The sequence below is a fragment of the Nycticebus coucang genome, chromosome 13 (assembly GCF_027406575.1).
Source record: "Nycticebus coucang isolate mNycCou1 chromosome 13, mNycCou1.pri, whole genome shotgun sequence".
Taxonomy (NCBI): Eukaryota; Metazoa; Chordata; class Mammalia; order Primates; family Lorisidae; genus Nycticebus; species Nycticebus coucang.
In genome coordinates, this window is record NC_069792.1 from 4,345,177 (window position 1) to 4,369,601 (window position 24,425).

General features: G+C 39.1%; 1 protein-coding gene across 3 annotated transcripts in view; it reads right to left on the reverse strand.

The window, feature by feature from the left end:
- RB1CC1 (RB1 inducible coiled-coil 1) overlaps positions 1-24,425 on the reverse strand; it is a 93,997-nt gene that overhangs the window by 55,734 nt on the left and 13,838 nt on the right. For 2 of the 3 annotated variants that reach the window (XM_053558601.1, XM_053558600.1), the window contains exons 2-5: positions 6,270-6,384; positions 3,498-3,607; positions 1,639-1,765; positions 1,304-1,474 (exon numbers count right to left, since the gene is read on the reverse strand). In XM_053558601.1, the coding sequence (XP_053414576.1) occupies positions 1,304-1,474; positions 1,639-1,765; positions 3,498-3,568 (369 nt within the window). In that variant the 5' untranslated portion in view covers positions 3,569-3,607; positions 6,270-6,384. Of the gene's footprint in view, positions 1-1,303; positions 1,475-1,638; positions 1,766-3,497; positions 3,608-6,269; positions 6,385-24,425 lie in introns of those variants that run through there. The other variant, XM_053558602.1, reaches the window with a different exon arrangement.

A 24,425-nucleotide genomic window follows, 5' to 3' on the forward strand; every position in this document is an offset into this window, starting at 1 on the left:
TTGGGAGGCTGAGGCAAGAGAATTGCTTGAGCCCAGGAGTTTGATGTTGCTGTGAGCCATGATGCCACAGCACTCTACCAAGGGTGACAGCTTGAGACTCTGTCTCAAAAAAAAAAGGAATATGCCTTATTTGTTTTGTGGTCATGTTTCATGTCTCAAGATTCTTTCCTTTTATAACACATTATCACAATTTCCTTCCTTTTTAAAGCCAAGGGATATTCCCTTACATAGAATGTATGTGCTGTATTTCTTTATTACTTATTCATCAGCTAGTAGATATTTAAATTGATTATACTTTTTGCTTTTTGTTAATAATGCTCCTATGGACAGTGGCATACACCACTGTTTTTAGTTACCCTGAAATTTTTAAAAACTGTTACTTTATTTTTAACTTGTGTTGGTAGGCAAATACATAATTTCACTTACTGCTGAAGCCTTTTAACATTACATTTCGCTTTGTTCTCTTTAACGCTTTGCAGTCCACTTCGTCGAACATTAATACAGTATTTCCATTTTTATCTTTGTTTACATTTATTTACCTACAACTTCTGTGCATACATATCTTTTCATATTTTACCAACCTTTTTAATCGTTATTGTGTATAAATGATATAGTTGTGGGCTTTTTTTTTTTAAGCTGTATGATATAATTCATCTTTTAGTAAGGCAACTGGCTAAGAAATCTCTAACGGTTTTACTATACACAGTAAATGTTTAGTAATGCTGTCTATGTTTATAACAGGTAATACTGTTATTTCATTTGCTCTATGACATTTTATATTTGTTCATGTCTGAAAAATGTGGCTTAATGAATGTCAATGTTATTAGAATAAGGTAAATAGCAAGTTAAAAGGGAAAAACTAAATGACAGGGAAACAATCTGTAGGGACGGCAAGTAGCAGTGTAAGAGGTACATATGGAAAAGAAATTTGTCTTCCATGAGCTAACCACAGATATAAGAAAAAGAACCATATTTTTAGAGACATTTAAGCTCCATTTGTCTGTGTGCTCTGACACACGCACTCTAATAATTACTCTGCTTTTCAGCATCTAGGAGGGAAGTTGACCAAATCCTGTCTAGGATAGTTTTACCACCCTAAAATATCCCAACTGTCAATGTAGAATGACTAACAGTTTATGAGCCTGAAACTTAAAAACTAGATACATAACTACAAGAAATATTTCTAGACTGGTTTGTTATTTTTCTTATTTTTTGCATACCTCCTATCCAATTTAGACTTTCTGCTACTAAATATGAACACTTTTAGGAAATTCAGTTAATTAAATAATTAGTTATATCTTACCACTGCAAGTTGTGTCCTTGAAGCAACAGTGTGAAAAACTGCAGGCATCATAAGAGATTCTTCAACTTTTATTTCCATGTCATTTTCTGTTGAAAATGTAGTTTTAGGAATAGCAGGTGGACGATCACATAAGATCATTTCTTTGTTAAAAAGAAAAATTGGATTTGTGTCCTATATATTAAAAAAAAGCAGATTTAACTGAAATAATGTTAGTGAATATGTATATTGTCTTCAATATATGAAGTGACAAATCTTATTTTTGAACATTAAGTTCCCAGCTCCCTATCTGACGTGAAGGTGGGGCACCCCTGTAAGAAAGGCTCTTGGACACCTACCGTCCCAGCACTGTAGGTACACACTCTTCTATCTGCAGCCATGCACTCTCCTCCATTGACAACCAGCACCTGGTGCTGAATAGCGATCTTGTATTTGCTTTGAATGGCATGCTTAAGGTCTGCCACACTTAAAAAAAAAAAAAAAAAGGATAAAATGAATGAATCAGTTATTTGCATTTGTTCAAATACCTGTATTTTCAGATAAGTACTACATAAAAGTATCTTGGTAGGTTAATGAATTTTACTCTAAAACTTTCCAACCAAAATAATAGTAAAATATGTAAGCTGCCTATTCCTCGAACTGGATTTCATAAACAAGCAGTTGATCTCAGGTAAATAAATTACCCATTGCATCATATCTAAAAGTGAAGGCTATGAAATAGAGGCACACTTATTTTTGTATTCTCTATGTGATATCTTAAAGGAATATGCTCAAATTGGTATGAGGTCTGCTAAAGTCCTCAGAACAAAGGATTTGTAATCAAATCTCCACACTGTTTTACAGAAACTACCTTTTAGGTGAAAATTCTTCCCTTTTCCTATCTTCCAAAAATTCATTCCTATAGAAGTAAAACTGTGTTTAAAGAAAATGAGTCCAGGCTTGGCACCCGTAGCTCACTGAGTAGAACGCCAGACATATACACCAAGGCTGGTGGGTTCGAGCTCAGGCCGAGCCTGCTAAACAGCAATGACAACTGCAATCAAAAAATAGCCAGGAGTTATGGCGGGTGCCTATAGTCCCAACTACTGGGGAGTCTGAGGGAAGAGAATCGCTTAAGCCCAAGAGTTTGAGGTTGCTGTGAGTTGTGACGCCAAAGTATTCTACCAAGGGCAACATAGTAAGACTCTGTCTCAAAAAAAAAAAAAAATAAATAAATAAATAAATAAAATAGAAAAAAAAATACATAGAGAAAAGAAAATGAGTCCTTAAAAAGAAAAGTATTGGGATTGGGCACAGTGGCTCAGGCCTATAATCCTAGCACTCTGGGAGGTTGAGGTGGGTGGACTGCCTAAGCTCACAGGTTCGAGACCATCCAGAGTCAGAGCAAGACCCCATGTCTAAAAAATACCCAGGCATTGTGGTGGGCGCCTGTACTTTCAGCTGAGCCCAGGGGTTTGAGGTTTGAGGGCAACAAAGTGAGACTCTGTCTCAAAAAAAAAAAAAAAAAAGAAAAGAAAAAGAATTGCATAATCCCACTTTTTAAACAATGATTATTGATTTCACAAATTATAGCAATTTCAGTGTAGAAATTATTCATTCCATGTTGCTATCATATCTTTGCTATTACAGTCAATATAAAATCATTAACAGGTTTGGAAATACATATTACTTTATTTCCTTCTTGTTTCAAAATACATCTTCCCTCCCCCGAGAGCTCTCCAAAACGTTCACAAATATCAAGAAGGGCATGATTAGCTAAATATTGGAAACCTCTGAAAACCTTAAGAATTTAAATATTAAACTTAATGACTTTATTCATGCAAAGAAATAAAAACAACCAAAACATGGATGTGACATATTATTTTTAAAAGCTAGCAATAATTTCCTTAACAACGGCCTGCAAATAGCAACTGGTACCCATAACAATAATCTCAGTTTGAAATGAGAATGTTTCATGTGTCTGATCGTTTTAAATACTACATTCATGCAACAACAAAACGTGACTTAATGAGTTTTACTCAGATTTCAGAGAAAGATAACAATGATAAATGTAATCTATTAGGATAAAAGATTTAACAATTGCCGTATGCTTCACTTTTTAACTGTGAAACTGTTTCCTCAAAATCAAATATTTCATTTATTTTTCTGCATGCAGACAAAATGCAAAACTGAAGAGGATAAATGAAATACAACTCACGTTTGCACTGTAAGTTCAGTGTCAAATGTTAGAGTAGTTCCAGTGTTAACCAGAAATACATATAACTTCATGATGATTTCTCTGGATTCTGTGAGCTTACACCTCACCCTCTGAAAGTTATTAGAAGAAATAAGAAATCAATTTTACAGACACAACTACAAGTGCAAATATCTTTGTTATGAAGATGTAGCACTGTTTTACCAAAAAAAAATCAAAATGGGTTTTGATGTCTAAGATGGCTAACTAGACAGTTCAGTAACGTGGATGATTAAAAAAAAATAATGAGATTAATAAAAAGCCTAATAGTTCTACCATGGGGGAAAAGTTTGTTTTCAGGAAACAAGAGGCCAGCAGTTAGAAAAAAGTTAGTATGTACATCTCACATATTTTTTTTACATTAAATGTAAAACATTTGGTTAAACATCTTCTTGTCCCCAAAAGTTTTTTCTCAATTCTTCCTCAAAGCTATAAAAATTAGACTAGCATTAAGGTTAATTTACTAGAAGCAGAATAACACATTGTTGACTGGCAATTTTACACAGAAGCTATCCCACGTCACCAACTATTATTCTGCAATTGAATATGAAAGTGCAACGAAGCTGATACACCCTCTACATAATACCGTGGCTTCACCTAGGGATCACTCCTGCTTATATATATATAAGACTGAAATTTCAGAATAAAGTAATCCAAAAGAGGTCCAATTTTATAAAGTCTGTCTTCACTAGATTTAGCTTGTGAATTATCACTAAGATGAAAAAATGTGAGGATTAACTTGAACCTCATTCTGGTCATAGTTCTAAGAAATACTGGTGTTTCAAGCAAAGGGTCCAATGACCAGTTTTCTCTTCAATGTGATTTTTGTGTTTCTCTCATCAATATCAGTAAATTGAGAAACTTCTTTATATCACTAATGGTAACTTCCATTCATGGTAAAGTTTTAACAGAGTTTTTATAAAATTGTTCCATTTTGGCTGGGTGCAGTGGCTCATGCGTATAATCCCAGCACTCTGGGAAGCTGAGGCGGGTGGATTCCCTGAGCTGAAAGAGTTTGAGAGACCCCATCTATAAAAAAGCCAAGAGACCCCATCTGTAAAAAAGCCAAGAACTGTGGTGACTTTAGTCCCAGCTACTAGAAAGGCTGAGGCAAGAGAATGGCTTGAGCTCAAGAATTGGAGGTTGCTATGAGCTACGACGCCATTGCACTCTACCAAGGACAGCAAAGCTAGACTCTGTCTCAAAAAAAAAAAAAAAAAAATTGTTCCATTTGGCAGTGGTATAAAATCGGTTTGAAAAGCAACTACATCAAAAAAAATCATTATCAAAAAGTAAATCTTGTCACTTCACTGATACTCTGATGATCACTAAGTCCAACCTGTAGTATCTGTACACTCCTCCCAGATCGGCATCATTTTCCATCCACTCTTCTTCAAAATCATTTTCACAGTTGGGCCCGTGGGCTCTTGCCAATAATCTCAGCACTCTGGGAGTTGGAGGCAGGCAGATCACCTGAGCTCACAGGTTTGAGACCAGCCTATCTCTACTAAAAATAGAAAAACTAGCTGGGCATTGTTATAGGTGTCAGTAGTCCCAGCTACTAGGGAGGCTGAGGCAAGAGGATCATTTGAGCCCAAGAGTTTGAGATCGCTGGTAGCTATGATGTCACAGCACCATAGCCAGGGTGACAGTGAGACTCTTGTCTCAAAACAACAATGGCAACAATGAAAATCACTTTCACAATCAGATTCTATTAGATTTTTATTTTTTTTTGCTGTTTTGGTAGTCTACTGTCAGATTCATAACTACCAATAAACTACCATTTTTCAGATCACTACAAAATATTTCAAAATCACTCAGGACAATCAGATAAAGCATCTCCATATAATTCATTCAAAAATTCTTCACCATCACAATTCATCATGGCTGAAAGTTTTGCAATACTAGAATTATTATAAAAACCTGAATATACAGAAAAATACATGTTTTTTATGATAAAGTGAACCCAACTCCACATGGTCAAGAAAGCTTTTCAATACCCTACATTACCCTGTGTTTTAAAAATTACAATAGCTGGGCGGAGCCTGTGGCTTAGTCGGTAAGGTGCCAGCCCCATATACCGAGGGTGGTGGGTTCAAACCCGGCCCCGGCCAAACTGCAACCAAAAAATAGCCGGGCGTTGTGGCCGGCGCCTGTAGTCCCAGCTACTCGGGAGGCTAAGGCAAGAGAATCGCTTAAGCCCAGGAGTTGGAGGTTGCTGTGAGCTGTGTGAGGCCACGGCACTCTACTGAGGGCCATAAAGTGAGACTCTGTCTCTACAAAAAAAGAAAAAAAAAAAAATTGCAATAGCTAATTTAAGTAGAAACAGGAGTCAACTTGTGACCAGTCAACAATGTGTTGTTAAGAGCAGCCATCATGTGCATATTAGGGGAAACAAATCTCAATGCTTTTCACCAGCTGCCACTTAATTAGTGTCCACTTCCATAATGAGCTAGAAGTACTCCACAAGAAACTGTGGATCTAGAAGTTACATTACCTGGAACAACGGTAGAAAGAATATAGGTCTGGAGATAAGAATATTTAAAACATTAATGGACTCTGCTATTAGTGAGTCCAAGTTAAAACCTCTGTCTATAAGAAAGTGAGGACATATTTATCTTCTCTGAATTATCAGAGAAGAAAAAGCAAATAAAGTTTTAAAATTAAAGTTTCCAATATCATTATTTTAAATGTCTCAGATCAAAAACTGTTACAAAAATAGAAATCATGACTTACCGTCAGGCACTGTGGTCAGGACTACCACTTTTCTTAAACAGCAGATTAAAACTGGTTTATGTTTGCTTTGCTTGAAATTGGCAACTGAATGGCATTACTGGTTAAACTCGGAGAACTGCAAAAGAAAATTTTCTAGATTATTATAGAGAAAAACAATTCAGTCTGTAAAAATAATACGCAGTTACTGTTTGTTTCTTCCTTTAAAATTATAATCGTAACAGCTTGAACAAGAGTGAGACCCCCCCCACTCTCTAAAAAACAGCCATATGTTGTGGCGGCTAGTCCCAGCTACTTGGGAGGCTGAGGCAAGAGGATCCCTTCAGCCCAGGAGTCTGAGGTTGCTATCTAGCCTGGGCAACAGAGGGAGACTATCCCCAAATAAGTATGTAAGTAAGTAAGTAAATAAATGAATTACTTTCCTACTTACACATTCTCTGAAATTCCAACCCACATCACTCAGTAAAATACATCAAACAAAAGTCACCAGTATACTCCCGCTCATCCCTGATTTTACAGCTCTTTCTCAGTCCTTAAATATAACTAATAAATAAGGACAAGCCCAGGTTTGGTTTTGGCTTTGTTACTTACAACCACGTGACCTTGGACACTATTTGAGTTTCCTTTCTTGTACACATGAATAAAAATGGCACCTGCAGGACACAGTCTCTAAATCAGCACCAATTATCTCCACCTCCCAGAATCCACCTAAGTGAAATCTTCTACCTCCCTGTTTTATAAGAAGGGCAGATGATTTTTTTCAAACCTATAAAATATTGCAAAAGTGACAGGACATTATATCCATGATTGTTACTCAAGATCATTACTTCCACTTTGCCAGCTGTCTTCTCTCCTTTGCCAGCTTTGACCAAGTAAGCTAAATTACTTAGGAAAACGAAGGTGGCCTCTGGCCAACAGAGGGCCTTTGTCTGACAACCCTCAAAGAACGAAATCTTGACAAGCACATGAGCCCAGAAGCTGATCCTTTCCCAGTTAGGCCTCAGACAAGGCTCCAGCACTGGCCAACACTTTCCAGTCTCATGAGAGACCCATAAGCAGAGGACCTAGCCAACCCATGTCTAGAATCTATAAAATAATACACTTATGTTGCTTCAAACAGCCAAGGTTATGGTAATTTCTTACTCAGCAGGGGATAATATGGCACAACCACATCACAGATTTATCAGTACAGTGGTTCTCAAACTTCCTAATGCTGTGGCCCTTTAATACAGTTCCTGTGGGTGTTCACAACCCATAGGTTGAGAACTGCTGTATTAGTAGAATGTGAAAGAAAAAATTTACAATACTTGGCAGATGATAAACCAACTCTCCACTGCTTGGGTGGAGGCCCAGTCCTCCTTACTCATCTCCGCACAGTGGGGCTCACCCACATGCCTGGCTGCAGCTGCTACCCCATTGCCTGCTGACTCTTGAATTTTTTTGTAGAGACAGAGTCTCACTTTATGGCCCTCGGTAGAGGCCATGACGTCACATGGCTCACAGCAACCTCTAGCTTTTTGGGCTTATGTGATTCTCTTGTCTCAGCTCCTGAGCAGCTGGGACTACAGGCGCCCACCACAACGCCCGACCATTTTTTGGTTGCAGTTTGGCCGAGGCCGGGTTTGAACCTGCCATCCTCGGTATATGGGGCTGGCGTCCTACTCACTGAGCCACAGGCGCCACCCTGACTATTGAATTTTCCCCAAATCGCTCCTTAACTATCCACCCATTCCCTTTCAAACTCAACAAATCCAACCGATTTTTTTACATTCATTTCTTCAAAACTGTTTCTAAAATCAAATTATTGTCTCTGCTCCCAAAAATCGTTTTACTTTTAGTTGTTCATTCCTTTTTATTGATGAAATCTACATTAACCAAGTTTCTCACACACTATCTTCCATCTTTTATCCTTCCGCTAGACATAAGAACATTCGTGTCACTTAAATATTCGCTGACACTGTATCACTATCCCTACTGTTACTGCCTCACACCAGATACTCACCTTGCCTCCTCTAGATTTTTACAAAGCTTTTCAACCTGCACTACATCTCCTCAATCTCTAGTCCACAATCCTCCACACTGCCTTCAAAGAGACCCTGCTAAAGCCGGGCGCGGTGGCTCACGCCTGTAATCCCAGCACTGTGGGAGGCTGAGGAGGGAGGATTGCTTGAGCTCAGGAGTTCGAGGCTTGTCTGAGCAAGAGTGAGACCCCGACTCATGGAAAAAAATGGAAAAACCCAGCCGGGCGCCACGGCGAGCGCCTGTAATCCCAGCGGCTTCGGAGGCTGAGGCAGCAGGATGCCCACAGCCGGAGTCTGAGGTTGCAGTGAGCTACGATGCCATTGCCCTCTGCTCAGGGCATAGGGTAGAACTCTGTCTCGACAAAAAAAAAAAAAAAAAAAAAACAAAGAGACCCTGCTAAATGCTAGGGTAATCTAGTTTTTCTCCTGCTTAACATTCACAATGACTGTAATTTTTACAGAGGCAGCTAACGTTTTGTATTTACCATATCTCGGGAAACTACTCTGAATGATTTAAATGAAATGTTTTCATCCGATCCTCACAAGAATCATTTGAAGTAGACACTACTGTCATCCTCATTTTGTAGACAAGGAAACTAAGAATTAGGGAGTGAAGTAATTTCATAGGTTAGTGAGTGAATGGCAGCCTAACTCTGCCATTTTATGATTTTAACCACTATTCTAACACCGAGAGAGCAAACAAAATATGGCCTCTTCTTCTTTGCCACAACTTCTCACCTTCCACTAAGCCCTCCACCAACTTTTCATTCATAAATACCGACTGTTTAAACTCCCTGAACAAAATAAACTATTAAAGTCCTTTTCTGAGCCTTCATGGAACAGACCTCTTGGCTTACAATTATCCTTCCCCTACATACCATGATCACCCCTTCCACCTGCACAACCCTCACACACGTTTTCTTCCATAGAATCAATCACTTCATTAGCTGTGCTATATACACTGTATATCTGCTTCTATAACTGCATACATGGTATGTTTCTTTTTATAATTTTCACCTCTACTAAATAAGAAGCCTCTTCAAGTAAGGGCTAATGTGTTTCAGGAAACTAGCACTAAAATGATTTCTAAATACTACCAACAAGTAATCCAACATCAGCAAGTATTATTCTACATCCTTGTGAAGACTTTTAGGAAGTCACATGTTGGGTGATGCCTGTGGCTCAAAGGAAAGTAGGGCACCTACCCCATATGCCAGATGTAGCAGGTTCAAACCCAGCCCTGGCCAAAAACCAAAAAAAAAAAAAAAAGAAAGTCACATGCTTAACATCTACCCCAAGATTTCTACAGCTGTTCTCTTCAGAAAATAGCTGAGCGTTGTGGCAGGTACCTGTAGTACCCGCCCTACTTGAGAGGCTGAGGCAAGAGAATCGCTTAAGCCCAGAGTTTGAGGCTGCTGTGAGCTGAAACTACGACACTCTACCCAGGGTGACAGCTAGAGAGACTGTCTCAAAAAAAAAAGGAAAAGAAAAGAAAAGAAAAAGAAAAATCTCCGGATTTAGCAAAATCACTATTTTCATGACAACAGTAAGCATCCTGTTCATCCATCATCAGTCTACCCTTCACATGATTATAATTTATTAAGTGATGAAGATACTCTAAAAATGCAGCCCCCATAGTTCAGCCCAACTAAATAAAGTTCTACCTAACAAACTTGATTAAAATATATTAGCATTTCCCATATAGATCAGCTCCAAATCTTTTACTTAATAAGGGGAAATGATTGGAAACCCAATAGATTAAAGTGATAAGCAGCTGACACCATGCCTCCAAGTATCTCAGGATTTCATACCCTAGGATTACTAAATCTATCCTGATTCATACAACTACTTTTCCTTCACATAGCAAGAGGTTTTTTCATATTACAAATGCTTCATTATCACCAATACTAATGGTTTAAAAGCATTCTAAGTTGTGAATTCAGCGTAATTTATTTGGTTCCTGCTTCCCAGGGTTTTTTCTATTTTTAATCTAACAAACATACCTTTTTTCCATCTGATTGGGATCTTCTTAGAAGAAAAACTGCTGGGTCAAAACATTCCAACATCTTAAGGCTACTAGAGGATGCTACAAAATTGCATACTCCTTAGACTAAATATTCAGTCAACAAGGTCACTATATCCTTCCTACTATTACATTTTCAAATACTAGCCAATGATATTTCTTTTTTTTTTTTTTTTTTGGCCGGGGCTGGGTTTGAACCCACCACCTCCGGCATATGGGACCGGCACCCTACTCCTTGAGCCACAGGCGCCGCCCTAGCCAATGATATTTCACACATACATATCACCATTCATATTGGTGAGTTTGAACGTCATTTAAACACAGATTTACTTAGCACGTACCAGAGACTACATTAGACACAGAATGTAGCAGCGAACAAGATAAATGAGGTTTCTGGCCTACCATGAACCCCAGTTACTAGAAAAAAATGATAACTTCATCTTATAGCATTAAAGATTAAGCAAGACGACAAACACAGACACACACATACAGAGAATGCCAGAAAAAGTGGCATACTTTATGAAAGGAAAAAAAAACTGTATCAAACTTGTAATACTAAGTATATATATTTTATCTTGTACCTCACTATAATTGCAGAAGTCAAGTGTGACTTGAGTATTACAAATTTAATACAATTTTTTCCGTTCTTAAAACATATGCTGGCAGCACCCATATTTCAGTGGGTAGGGCACCGCCCACATACACTGAGGCTGGCGGGTTCAAACCTGGCCTGGGCATGCTGAATAACAATGACAACTAAACATAGCCGAGCATTGTGGCAGGCACCTGTAGTCCCAGCTACTCAGGAGGCTAAGGTAAGAGAATCGCTTAAGCCCTAGAGTTTGAGGTTGCTGTGAGCTGTGACGCCAGAGCACTCTATCCACTGTAGTCCCAGCTACTCTGGAGGCTAAGGTAAGAGAATCGCTTAAGCCCTAGAGTTTGAGGTTGCTGTGAGCTGTGACATCAGGGCACTCTATCCACTCTACCCAGGGTGATAGCTTACAACTCTGTCTCAAAAAAAAAAAAAAAAAAAAGAAAAAAATAGGTACACACTTTGTTTGGCACCCTTTGTAGATGAAATATGCAATACAGGCTTAAGGTAAACACCCAGCAAAATGTACTGTGGCTCAGTCGGTAAAGCGCCAGCCCCATATACCGAGGGTGACGGGTTCAAACCCAGCCCCGGCCAAACTGCAACCAAAAAATAGCCGGGCATTGTGGCGGGCACCTGTAGTCCCAGCTACTTGGGAGGCTGAGGCAAGAGAATCGCTTAAGCCCAGGAGTTGGAGGTTGCTGTGAGCTGTGTGAGGCCACGGCACTCTACCGAGGGCCATAAAGTGAAACTCTGTCTCTACAAAAAAAATAAATAAATAAATAAATAAATTTTGTACACACACATGCAAGGTACTGAAAATTTAAAAAAAAAAAAATTGGGAGGGGCAGAACAAGATGGCAGACAAGAGACAGCTTCTTTGCAGCTGCACGTGGTGAAGATTAGGGAAAAAAGACTCCAGATACCTGTGGATTGTGGGCTCTGCCCAGAAACATCCCTTTAGGGGTATTGGGAGGCAGTGGGAGACTTGAGGATCCCAAGAGAAAGAAGAAAGCAGGGGATAAGTGGCAAGTACTTGCTGAGGGCAGAGGCCAGCCAGTGTGACTGCACTGGCTATGGTGGTAGTGAGTTTCCAGACAGAAAAGGCCTGCCCTGCAGGGGTTTTCTCTGGACGTGAGCACTTGGTTGCCTTGAGAAAGCTTGGGCCAGTGAGCAATTGATTTTTAACAACACCCAGGGGCTAGGACTGAGCCACTGGTAGAGCAGAGCTTTCACTGTTTGGCTACAGGCCATGCACAGCTATCATAGGGAAGCTGCCCCTGCAGGAAAGGCCCTCAGGGTCCTAGTGTGAGGCTGGTCTGGAATGCGTGATAAGTGGGCAGCCAGTTCTGGGGAGATTTAAGCCACATATGCTTTCCTGGGAAAGCCACTGCATAGCCAAGGGACATGGTTTGGAAAGGTGGAGGCATATCTATCAAGTGGGCTGAGGAGACCTTCAGGGTTCCCCCTGTGTGGATTGAGGGCAAAGAAATCAGGAAGATGGGACCAGGTCTCCTTGGCAAGACAGAGGCTTCCAATCTCCATCTTATACAGGTGTATCAGCGTTGTGATTAGCATTTCAAATCCCAGAACATCACGTTACCCAGGCCATATACAGCAAGATAAGGTTTTTTGTTAATTTGTTTTGTTTTGTTTTTCTTTTCTATTTGGTGGAGGTGGGGTCTTGTGTCTTCTCAGGCTGGCAAAAAGCTTCAGAACAAAAGGGACCCAGCTCACCCCGGAGGTTGGCATTAGTGGGTGTGGGTCAAAGTACCCTACTGTACACTACTATTCCTCCTATCTCTCTCTGTTCCTCTCTTCTATTTGTCAATTTTCCCTTTTAACCGCCCCCCCCCACTTTCTCTTTTTTTTTTTAATCTTTTATCTCTTCCTGCTCTTCTATTCCTTTTCCCAAAAGGACATTTCAATACCTTAGATCAGAGGCATGGTAACTTAAAGAGCAGGAGGAAGTAAAAGGAAAAAGTAGGACAAGGAAACAGACCAAAAGAAAACACTCATGAGGAAGAAAAGGGTTCTGAGGTAGCTAATGCAGAGGATTCCACCTATAAAGAAATGTCAGAGGCTCAGCACCTGTAGCATAGTGGATACAGCACCAGCCACATACACCGAGGCTGGCGGATTTGAACCCACCTGACCCTGCTAAAACAACAATGACAACTGTAACAACAACAACAAATAGCCTGGTGTTGTGGCAGGTGCCTGTAGTCCCAACTACTTGGGAGGCTGAGGGAATCACTTGAGGCCAAGAGTTTGAGGTTGCTGTGAGCTGTGATACCATGGCAGTCTACTGAGGGTGACAAAGTAAGACTCTGTCTCAAAAAAAAAAAAAAAGAAAAAGAACAAAGAAATGTCAGACATGACAGAAAGGGAATTTAAAATATGGATGATAAAAACAATGAAGGAATTGCTGGAAAAGTGGAAAATAATCAAAAGGAAATCCAAAAGCAGAATCAAATAAGAGATGAACAATATGAAGACTATAGAAAGAATACAGGGCGGCGCCTGTGGCTCAAGGAGTAGGGCGCCGGTCCCATATGCCGGAGGTGGCGGGTTCAAACTCAGCCCCAGCCCAAAAAAAAAAAGAAAGAAAGAATACGACGCAGCTTAAGGAATTGAAGCAATCAGGGAACTTAAAGATGCTGCAGAAAATATCCATAACAGATTAGACCACACAGAAGAAAGAATCTCAGAGGTAGAGGATAAAACTTTTGAGCTAACACAGGAAGTTAAAGAGACAGGGAAAAAATAGAAGAGAGAGAGAAAACAGAAAGTTCATTGAGAGAAGTATGGGATTTCATGAAGCATTCAAACATACAAGTTATAGGTATCCCAGAAGGGGAAGAAGAGTGCCCCAGAGGAATAGAAGCCCTACTAGAGGACATCATAAATGTAAATTTCCCAACTATCACCAAAGATTCTGACACACCCCTTTCAGAGGGATATTGGACCCCAGGTCGTCGCAACTCAAACAGAGCTTCTCCAAGACACATTGTTGTGAACCTGTCCACAGTCAAGATGAAAGAAGATTCTGCAAACAGCCAAGAGTAAGCACCAATTGCCCTACAGGGGCAAATCCAGCAGAGTTATCGCGCAATTCTCAAATGAAACTTTTCAAGTCAGAAAAAGGTCATCTGTCTTTAATCTACTTAAAATAATTTTCAGCACAGAATTCTATATCCTGCTAAGCTTTAAAACTGCTGCAGAAGTCAAATCATTTACTGATATGCAACCATTAAGGAAGCTTGCCTACAAAACCAGCTCTATAGGAAATACTTAGACCTATTCTACACACGGACCATCACAATGGATCATGAGCAAAATTAAGACCTAAAAACTAAAGGACAAAACCTAGCTTCAATAATGACACAAAAGATAAAACTAAGCAATGGCGTTTCACAAAATAAGATGATTAGAACTTCCACCACACTTAATGATTCTCTCAATAAATGTTAATGGCTTGAATTCCCCACTGAAGAGGCACAGGCTGGCTGGCTGGCTAAACAAAGCACAAGCCATCCATTTGCTGCCTAACAGAAACACACATAGCCTCAAAGGACATATTAAAACTCAGAGTTAATGGTTGGAACACAATTTTTCAGGCAAATGAAATGCAGAACATAGCGGGGTTGCAATCTTATTATTTTCAGATACATGTGGATTTAAAGCAACTTAAGTAAAAAAAGACAAAGATAGTCACTTCATATTGGTCAAGAGAAAAATACAACAAGAAGACATTTCAATTCTAAGTACTTATGCACCCAACTTAAACGCTACCAGATTTTTGAAACAGATATTAAATGGTCTGAGCAATATGGTATCCTATAACACCATAATAACAGGGGACTTTAATATTCCTTTTATAGAGCTGGACAGATCTTCTAAACAGAAACTAAACAAAGATACAAGGGACTTAAAGAGAACAACTGTGCTTAATAGACATACACAGGCATCCCAAAGCTGAAAAATATGTTTTTCTCATTGGCCCATGGAACATTCTCCAAAATAGATGATATCCTAGGACACAAATCAAACCTCAACAAAACTGAAAGACCTGAAAGTATACCCTGTTATCTTCTCAGACCACAAAGCTATAAAGGTGGAAGTCAACTCCAACAAAAATTTTAATCCCTACACAAAGGCATGGAAATTAAACTACTGTATGCTGAATAACAGATCAAGGAATAGATAAAAAATGAAATCATTAACTTCCTTGAGCATAACAACAATGAACACACAAGTTACCAAACCTGTGGACCCTGCAAAAGCGGTCCTAAGAGGCACATTTATCACATTAAATGTCTCTATCTAGACAGAAAAAAAAAAAAACAGAAAGAGAGCACATCTAATCTAATGAATCATCTTAAAGAAATGGAAAAGGGGCAGTACCCATAGCTCAGTGGGCAGGGCGCCAGCCACAGACATGGAGGCTGGCAGGTTCGAACCTGGCCCAGGCCACAGCTAAAACAACAATGACAACTGCAACAACAACAACAAAATAGTTGGGCGTTGTGGCGGGCGCCTGTAGTCCCAGCTATTTGGGAGGCTGAGGGAAGAGAATCACTTAAGCCCAAGAGTTTAAGGTTGCTATGAGCTGTGACCCCATGGCACTCTACCCAGGGTGACAGCTTGAGATTCTGTCTCAAAAAAAAGGAAAAGAAAAAAGAAATGGAAAAGGAAGGGCAATCCAATCCCAAACCTAACAGAAGAAAATAAATAACCAACGTTAAATCAGATATAAATAAAATTGAAAAGAATCATTCAGAAAATTAATGAAACAAGAAGTTGGTTCTTTGAGAAGATAAAATAAATAAACACTGGCCAGATTAACCAGAAATAGAAAAGCAAAATCTTTAATAACTTCAATCAGAAATGAAAATGGGGAAATAAAAATTGATACCACAGAGACACAAGACATTGTTTCTGACTACTACCAAAACCTCTATGCCCAGAAATTTGACAATGTGGAGGAAATGGATCAATACCTGGAATCACATCATCTTCCTAGACTTAACCAGGAAGAAAACAGATCTCTTGAACAGACCAATATCAAGCACTGAGATTGAAGAAACAATAAAACAGCTTTTAACAAACAAAAGCCCAGGACTAGATGGCTTCACATCAGAATGCTATCAAACCTTCAAAGATGAGCTTGTACCTATACTGCAAAACCTATTCCAAAAAATTAAGGAATCTTCCCCAACACATTCTATGAAGGAAACATCACCTTGATTCCAAAACTAGGAAAGGACCCAATAGGAGAACTACAGACCAATTTCACTAAAGAATACTGGTGCAAAAATACTCAACAAAATCTTAGCTAAGAGATTGCAGCAGCTACACATCAAAAAAAGTACACATCACAATCAAGTAGGCTTCATCTCAGGGATGCAAGGTTGGTTTAACATACACAAATTCATAAATTTAACACATCATATCAATAGAAGCAAAAATAAAGACCATACAATCCTCTCAATAGATACAGAAAAAAGAATTTGACAAACTTCAGCATCCTTTTCTAATAAGAACACTTAAGAAAATAGGCATATGTGGTACATTTCTTAAGCCAACTGAAGTCATCTGTAACGAACTCACAGCTAACATCATACTGAAGGATTAAAACAGAAAGCTTTTCCACTTAGAACTGGAACCGGACAAGGATGTCCACTATCGTTGCTATTATTCAACACTGTGCTGGAAGTTGTAGCCAATGCAATCAGGCAAGAGAAGGTTACAAAGCGCTTCCAAATGGGGGCAGAGGAAGCCAAACTCTCACTCCTGGCTGAAGATATAATCTCATAGTTAGACAATACTAGAGTCTCAACCACAAAAGTCTTGGAAGTGATCAGGATATACAGTAACTTCTCAGGGTATAAAAATTGTATATGCCATACAAAAATGGCCTTTATACATGCCAATAACAGCCAAGTTGAGAAGCAAATTAGGACACAATTCCCTTCACAGTAGCTTCAAAGAAAATGAAATACTGGGGTGGCACATGTGGCTCAAAGGAGTAGGGCACTGGCCCCATATGCCAGAGGTGGCGGGTTCAAATCCAGCTCTGGCCAAAAACTGCCAAAAAAAAAAATAAATAAAGAAAAGAAAATGAAATACTTAGGAATATACATTTTAAAAAAGAGGTAAAAGATCTTTTCAAAGAGAATTATGAAACCTTAAGAAAAGAAATTGCGTAAGACACTTAAAAATGGAAGAACATACCATGCTCTTAGCTAGGAAGAATCAACATTGTCAAAATGTCTATTCTACCCAAAGCAATTTACAGATTCAATGCAACCCCCATTAAAATACCAACATCATTATATCCACAATAATCAAAACAGCATTGTATTGGCACAAAAATAGAGATATAGACATATGGAACAGAACAGAAAACCAAGCAAGAGATGAAAGCAGTCTCTAGTTGCCACCTGATCTTTTATAAACCAAACAGAAGCATAAAATGGGGAAAAGAATCCCTTTTCAACAAATGGTGTTGGGGAAACTGGGTAACCACAAAGACTGAAACTGGACCTGCATCTCTCAGCACTTACAAAAATTGACTCAAGACAGACAAAAGACTTAAATCTAAGACAGGACACAATAAAAATCTTAGAAGAAGGTGTAAGGAAAACTCTTGACAGTATTGGACTGGGGAAAGATTTTATGGCAAAGATTTCGGCAACCATCACAACAAGAAAAATTAACAAATGGGACTTAATTAAGCTCAAAAGCTTCTGCACAGCTAAGGACACAATAAGTAAAAAAGACAACCTTCAGAATGGGAAAAGATCTTTGCAACGTATGAATCTGACAAAGGGTTGGTAACTAGAATCTATAGAAAACTCAATTATCAACAAAAAAAAAGAATAAACAATCCCATCTATCATTGGACAAGAGACATGAATGGAATCTTCTCTAGAGAAGACAGACGAATGGCTAACAAATGTTTGAAAAAATGCTCATCATCCCTGATCATCAGAGAAATGCAAATCAAACCCACCCTGAGATATCACTTAACCCCAGGGAGAACAGCCCACATCACAAAGTCTCAAAGCTGCAGATGTTGGTGTGGATATGGAGAAAAAGGTACACTTAACACTACTGGTGAGACTGCAAACTAATACAACCTTTTTGGCAGGAAGTATGGAGAACCCTCAAAAGACTCAAATTAGACCTCCCATTTGATCCTGCAATCTCAGTACTGGGCATCTACCCAAAAGAAAAAAATCCTTTTATCATAAGGACATTTTTGTAATATGTTTAATCACAGATCAATTTACAATCGTCAAAATGTGGAAACAACCTAAATGTCCACCAACCCAGGAACAGATTAATAAGCTGTGATACATGTGGTATATGGAATACTATTCAACCATTAAAAAAGATGGAGACTTTAAATCTTTTCTATTAACCTGGGTTAAGCTGGAACACATTCTTCTTAGTAAAGTATCACAAGAATGGAGAAGCAAGAATCCAATGTACTAAATTCTAATATGAAGGCAGCAGATGATCTAATCACTGACATAGCCACCCCTTACCCACTCCAGCCCCAGTGCCCAGGATGGCACCACAGTGGGGCCACCTACACAGAGGGGTCTATGGCTACTGGTGGCAACTGTGGGGCAGTGAGGATTAGAATCTCAACCCTGGAAGAGTCAGAACAGGTCACTTGGCTTCCCACCAGGCTTTCAGGAAGAACTGTGATTCAAGATCTCCTCTCTGGGAAGAAAATAAAATGGTGCTGGCCTCTACTCCAAGGCTGCCAGGCCCATCCCTTTTAGGTGGTAGTTCCTCCAGATCCAGACAGAGTCTCCAACTGATGTCACTTGGGCACAAAGCATGACCGCCACCCTGGGTGGCCCATACCAGAAATATGAGACAGGGTATTAGTTTTCTCTCTTGCTATATAGCACCTACATAATAGCCTTGATATTGCTTCTGGGATAGCAAAGCTTAAATTATATGGAACTTTATAAAAAAAAAAAAAAAAGTGTATGACTCTTTTAAAGCTTGAGCAACTGCAGGTATTTCAGTGACAGCAGCACATACCTCAGTGACTACGAGGCATCTAACAGCCACTAATTGAAGCCCCCTGATGAGCCCATGCCATTCACAACGGTACCACCCTATGGAAATGGATGCAACAACAGCAAAGTCTCCTAAGAAGACGGGCCACATTTCTCAGTTTTCTTTCCAGGAGAGAACAGACTTGAGATGGGATTACAAAAATGACCAGTTCTCTGACTCATGGGAAAGGAGAAAGAATAAGAAAAAACAGTTTTTCATTACCTGCCTCCCCTCACTTAATTTGAATATCCAAAGATGTGACTTTTCTTTCTCCTTAAAACTGGGTAATGAAAAATGGCAATGTTATAACAATTTAATGTTATTATTAGCTTTTAAAAAAGCGTTGCTATGAATTAATAAGAAAATTGCAAAGACCCACGATAGATGAACAGGCAAAGGCCACGAGTAGATAATTCAAAAGGTTAACAAATGTGGAAACATTTATAATTTCTACAGGAATCAAATACAGATCTAAAAAGAAGAATTTTTCACTCTAACAAGTAAGGTTTTAAAACTAAGATTTCAAGATTTTCAACCCAAAAGAAATAAAATGCATAAGGTAGAACCAACTTTAGAAATACTAGTGTAAGCAAGAAATTTTTCCCTTTCCAAAAATTATATACTTCATAGCTCTGCTGAAAAAAAAGCGGCAGTGAAAACCCTGGAGTTTTAAGTACTCATGGGACTCTAGACAATGAAGAATTAACCTTATCTCCCAAAAGGTCTGGCCTTTGCCCCTGGCCTTGGGGAGGTGATCTCAAAGCACTTGGAAATGCCCTGATAGGACTATTTTTGTTTGCCTGGGAGCTTTAGGCATGGGCACTCCAAAATCAGGGGAGGGGAGTACTGCAAGACACAGTATCAGTGTAATTCCTATTTCCAGAGAACTGTGCTCTTGTGTGTCTTCTGTTAGATCCCCTCCAAGCTGTGCTCTTTGTGTGTCTTCTGCTTTTGTTTTGCTACACAATAAAACTGTAGCTATAGTGCTATCCTAACTTCTTTGAGCTATTCTAGCTAATTCTCTAAAGGGAAGGCGGTCAGGGAGACCTACAAATTTGTAGTCAGCTAATCTGAAGTGAGTGGTTCTAGAAATCACCAAACCTGTGGCCAGTACCTGAAGTGAAGGCAGTTATGTGGGACTGATGCTTCTAACTCTAGAGCCGGCTAAACTCAACTACACACCCATATTGTGGTTTCTAAAAGGAATCCTTGGAAAAGTGGTACAAAGTAGAAAATACAGACATTTTAACAATGTTGATTCTTCCCAGCCATGAGCATGGTATATTCTTCCATTTGTTAATGTCCTCTGCTATATCCTTTCTTAGGGTTTCATAATTATCCTTATAGAGGTCCTTCACCTCTTTTGCTAGGTATATTCCTGAGTATTCCATTTTCTTTGGGGCTATGGTGAAGGGAGTTGAGTCCTTAATTAACCTCCCATCTTGGCTGTTGTTGACATATACAAAAGCCACTGACTTGTGGACCCTGATTTTATATCCTGAGACGTTACTGTATTTTTTGATGACTTCTAAGAGTCTTTAGGGTTCTCTAAGTATAAGATCATATCATCAGCAAAAAGGGAGAGTTTGATCTCCTCTGCTCCCATTTGGATTCCCTTTATTTCCTTGTCTTGCCTAACTGTATTGGCTAGAAGTTCCAGGACTATGTTGAATAGTAAAGGTGACAGAGGACAACCTTGTCTGGTTCCAGTTCTAAGAGGAAAGCTTTCAGTTTTACTCCATTCAGTAAAATATTAGCTGTGGGTTTGTCATAGATAGCTTCAATCAGTTTAAGAAATATGCCACCTATAACTAAACTCTTCAGTGTTCTAATTAGAAAAGGATGCTGGGTTTTATCGAATGCTTTTTCTGCATCTATTGAGAGGATCATATAGTCTTTGGTTTTGCTTCTGTAGATATGGTGAATTAAACCGTTTATAGCCTTGCATATATTAAACCAGCCTTGCATCCCTGGGATGAAACCTACTTGATCATGAGGTATGACTTTTTTGATGATAAGCTGTAATCCATTGGCTAAGATTTTGTTGAGAATTTTTGCATCTATATTCATTAGTGAAATTGGTCTGAAATTCTCCTTTTTCGTTGGGTCTTTTCCTGGGTTTGGTATCAGGGTGATGTCTGCTTCATAGAATGTGTTGGGGAAGATTCCTTCCTCCTCAATTTAACAGAATAATTTCTGCAGTACAGGAATAAGCTCTTCTTTGAAGGTTTGATACAATTCTGGTGTGAAGCCATCCCGACCAGGAAAATCTACCAATCCTGTAAGCCTGGAAATTCTTAATGTACCATAAAGCAAGGAGGCTATATCAAAGACTAAAGAGTCCATACCAAAAAGGCCAAGAAACCAATTTAAATGGTTTCCACTGGGTACAACTGGACAGTCTGAGTATCAAAAGAATGATTACAAATTACTGAATAACATCTAATACCTAAAAGCTTATATCTCACAAACTTCATACTTAAAAACAAAAACACTTTGTGAAAACTGAAAAAGAAATGAAATTAAGCACTCATCCTGCCTTTTCTGTATGAAATATATTTCATGATAATCAAATAGTTTATGTGGCAAAGTCCACTAACATAGAAAAACGCCAGTGAATGGTATACAGATTATATACAATCATTTTACAATGAAATAATGGATTTAAGTACCATTAAATGTTACAATAATTAAGAAAAATGTGATGGAAAGGTTTATATTGGATAAATGAGGTTGACAATACATGAACACAATGATCACTTGTCACTGGGCTCTAAGTGGGGCATTCTGATGTTCAATATTCCCTGATGTGATTCAACTGGATACAGACCATCTAGAAAGCTTTCTTGCCCCCTCCTCCAGAACCTCAAGAAAAGTTAAACCTGAATTTAATCAATCTTCTACATCTATTGACAGATTCCAGTCTATAGGAAACATGGGATATAGAGAAAAAACAAAAAGTAATATAAGAAAGTAACAAAATGATGAGAATTCCATAAGGACAGTGATCTCTTTTTACAAAAAATGAATGGCTTCAATAAAAAGCAGAAGACAGGTGGTGCCCGTAGCTCTGTGGGTAGGGTGCTGGCTACATACACTAAAGCTGGTGGATTTGAACCCAGCCTGGGCCAGCTAAAACAACAATGACAACTACAACCAAAAAAAAAAAAAAAAAAAATAGCTGGGTGTTGTGGTGGGCGCCTGTAGTCCCAGCTACTTTAGGGAGGCTAGGGTAAGAGAATCACTTAAGCCCAAGAATTAGAGGTTGCTGTGAGCTGTGACACCATGGCACTCTACCCAGGGTGACATAATGAGACCAAAAAAAAAGCAGAAGATTGGAGTGAGACTTTTTTTTTTTTTTTTTTTTTCAATTTTTGGCTGGGGCCGGGTTTGAACCTGCCACCTCCTCCAGTATATGGAGCCGGTGCCCAACTCCTTGAGCCACAGGTGCCGCCCTGGAGGGAGACTTTAAATAGAGGTGTAAGAGACGGACTAAACAAATGCAATGTGTATAACTGTTTGGATCCCTAATCAAAACAACTATAAGACAGACATTTTGGGGACAAAATGTGGAAATCGAAATATGAACTGGGTATCAGATTATACTAAAGAATTACTATTACATTTGTTTGGAAAAAATGGCATTTTAGTTTAAAAAAAAGAAAAGAATTCTGGGAAAAAAAAATTTTTTTTTTTTTTTTTTTTGAGACAGTCTCAAGCTGTCACCCTGGGTAGAATGCCATAGCATCACAGCTCACAGCAACCTCCAACTCTTGGGCTTAAGTGATTCTCTTACCCTAGCCTCCCAAGTAGCTGGGACTACAGGTGCCCACCACAACACCCAGCTATTTTTTTTTTTTTTTTGGTTGTAGTTGTCATTGTTGTTTGGCAGACCCGGGCTGGATTTGAACCTGCCAGCTCTGGTGTCTGTGGCTGGTACCCTAGCTGCTTGAGCTACAGGCACTGAACCAATTCTGAAAAATTAATGTGCAAAATGATGCTTGATATTTTTAAGTTAGTCCAGCAAAATTAAGCAAAGGAAACAAGGTTGGGAAGAAAGGACAGAGTTAGTTGGAAGTAGATAAATAAGATCAATAAAATTTTGGTACTTATTAAAGCAAATAGTATGGAATATTTGGTTCACCATAAAATTCTCTCTACTTTTGGGCGGTACCTGTGGCTCAGTGGGTAGGGCACCAGCCCTATATACTGAGGGTGGTGGGTTCAAACCTAGCCCCAGCCAAACTGCAACAACAATAAAAAAAAAATAGCCGGGCATTGTGGTGGGCGCCTGTAGTCCCAGCTACTCGGGAGGCTGAGGCAAGAGAATTGCTTAAGCCCAGGAGTTGAAGGTTGCTATGATTTATGATGCCACAGCATTCTACCAAGGGCAATAAAGTGAGACTGCCTCTGAAAAGAAAAAAAAAAGAATTCTCTCTACTTTTGTATATTTTATAAATTTCCATAATATTATAGTAATCATATTCAACATTCATGTTACAGGTGGGAATGTGCTGTAAATAACTAAGACAGTGGTTCTCAACCTTCCTAAAGCCACAACCCTTTAATATAGTCCAAAGGGGTCTTGACACACAGGTTGAGAACCACTCAACTAAGTAAGACCTTTCTGGAAAGCAATCGGTACTTCTACAGTATAGGTGTGCAAAGGTTTTATAATCTACCATTTCCCTTAACCCTATAACTGTACCACAAAAATATGTTGTATGAATGTAATTGAAATATAATTAAAGCATAAATAAGATACTCCATTACTTTTACTAATATAATTATCCGGTGACTCATTCTTTATTCATATTGTAAGAAAGGATTTAAAATGTTATGAGGGTTGGGCTCAGTGGCTGCTACCTGTAATCCTAGCACCCTGGCAAGCCAAGGCAGAAGGAGCACATGAGGCCAGGAGTTCGAGAGCAGCTTGGGAAATACAGCAAGACTCTGTCTCTGCCAAAAATTAAAAAAAATAATCAGCTGGATGTGGTGGCATGAATCTGTCGTCCTAGCTACTCAGAAAGTTGAGCTGGGAAAACTACTTGAGGCCAGGAGTTTGAAATTGCAGTGAGCTAAGACCACTTTCTACCCTAGGCAATGGAACAAGACCTCAGGCCAGACATGCTGGTTCACGCCTATAATCCTAGCAATCTGGGAGGCAGAGGTGGGTAGATTGCTTGAGCTCAGGAATTCAAGACCAGCCTGAGTAAGAGCGAGACCCCCATCTCTAAAAAGGTCAGGCATTGTGGTGGGCACCTGTAGTTGCAGCTACTTGGGAGGCTAAGGCAAAAGAATTGCTTGAGGTTGCTATGAGCTATGAAGCCACAACACTCAGTCCCAAAAAAAAAAAGATCTTGTCTCATTTATGGAATAATTTTTAATAACGCTTGCAATGTTGAATAGTACATGCAATAAGACCACAAATGTGGAAA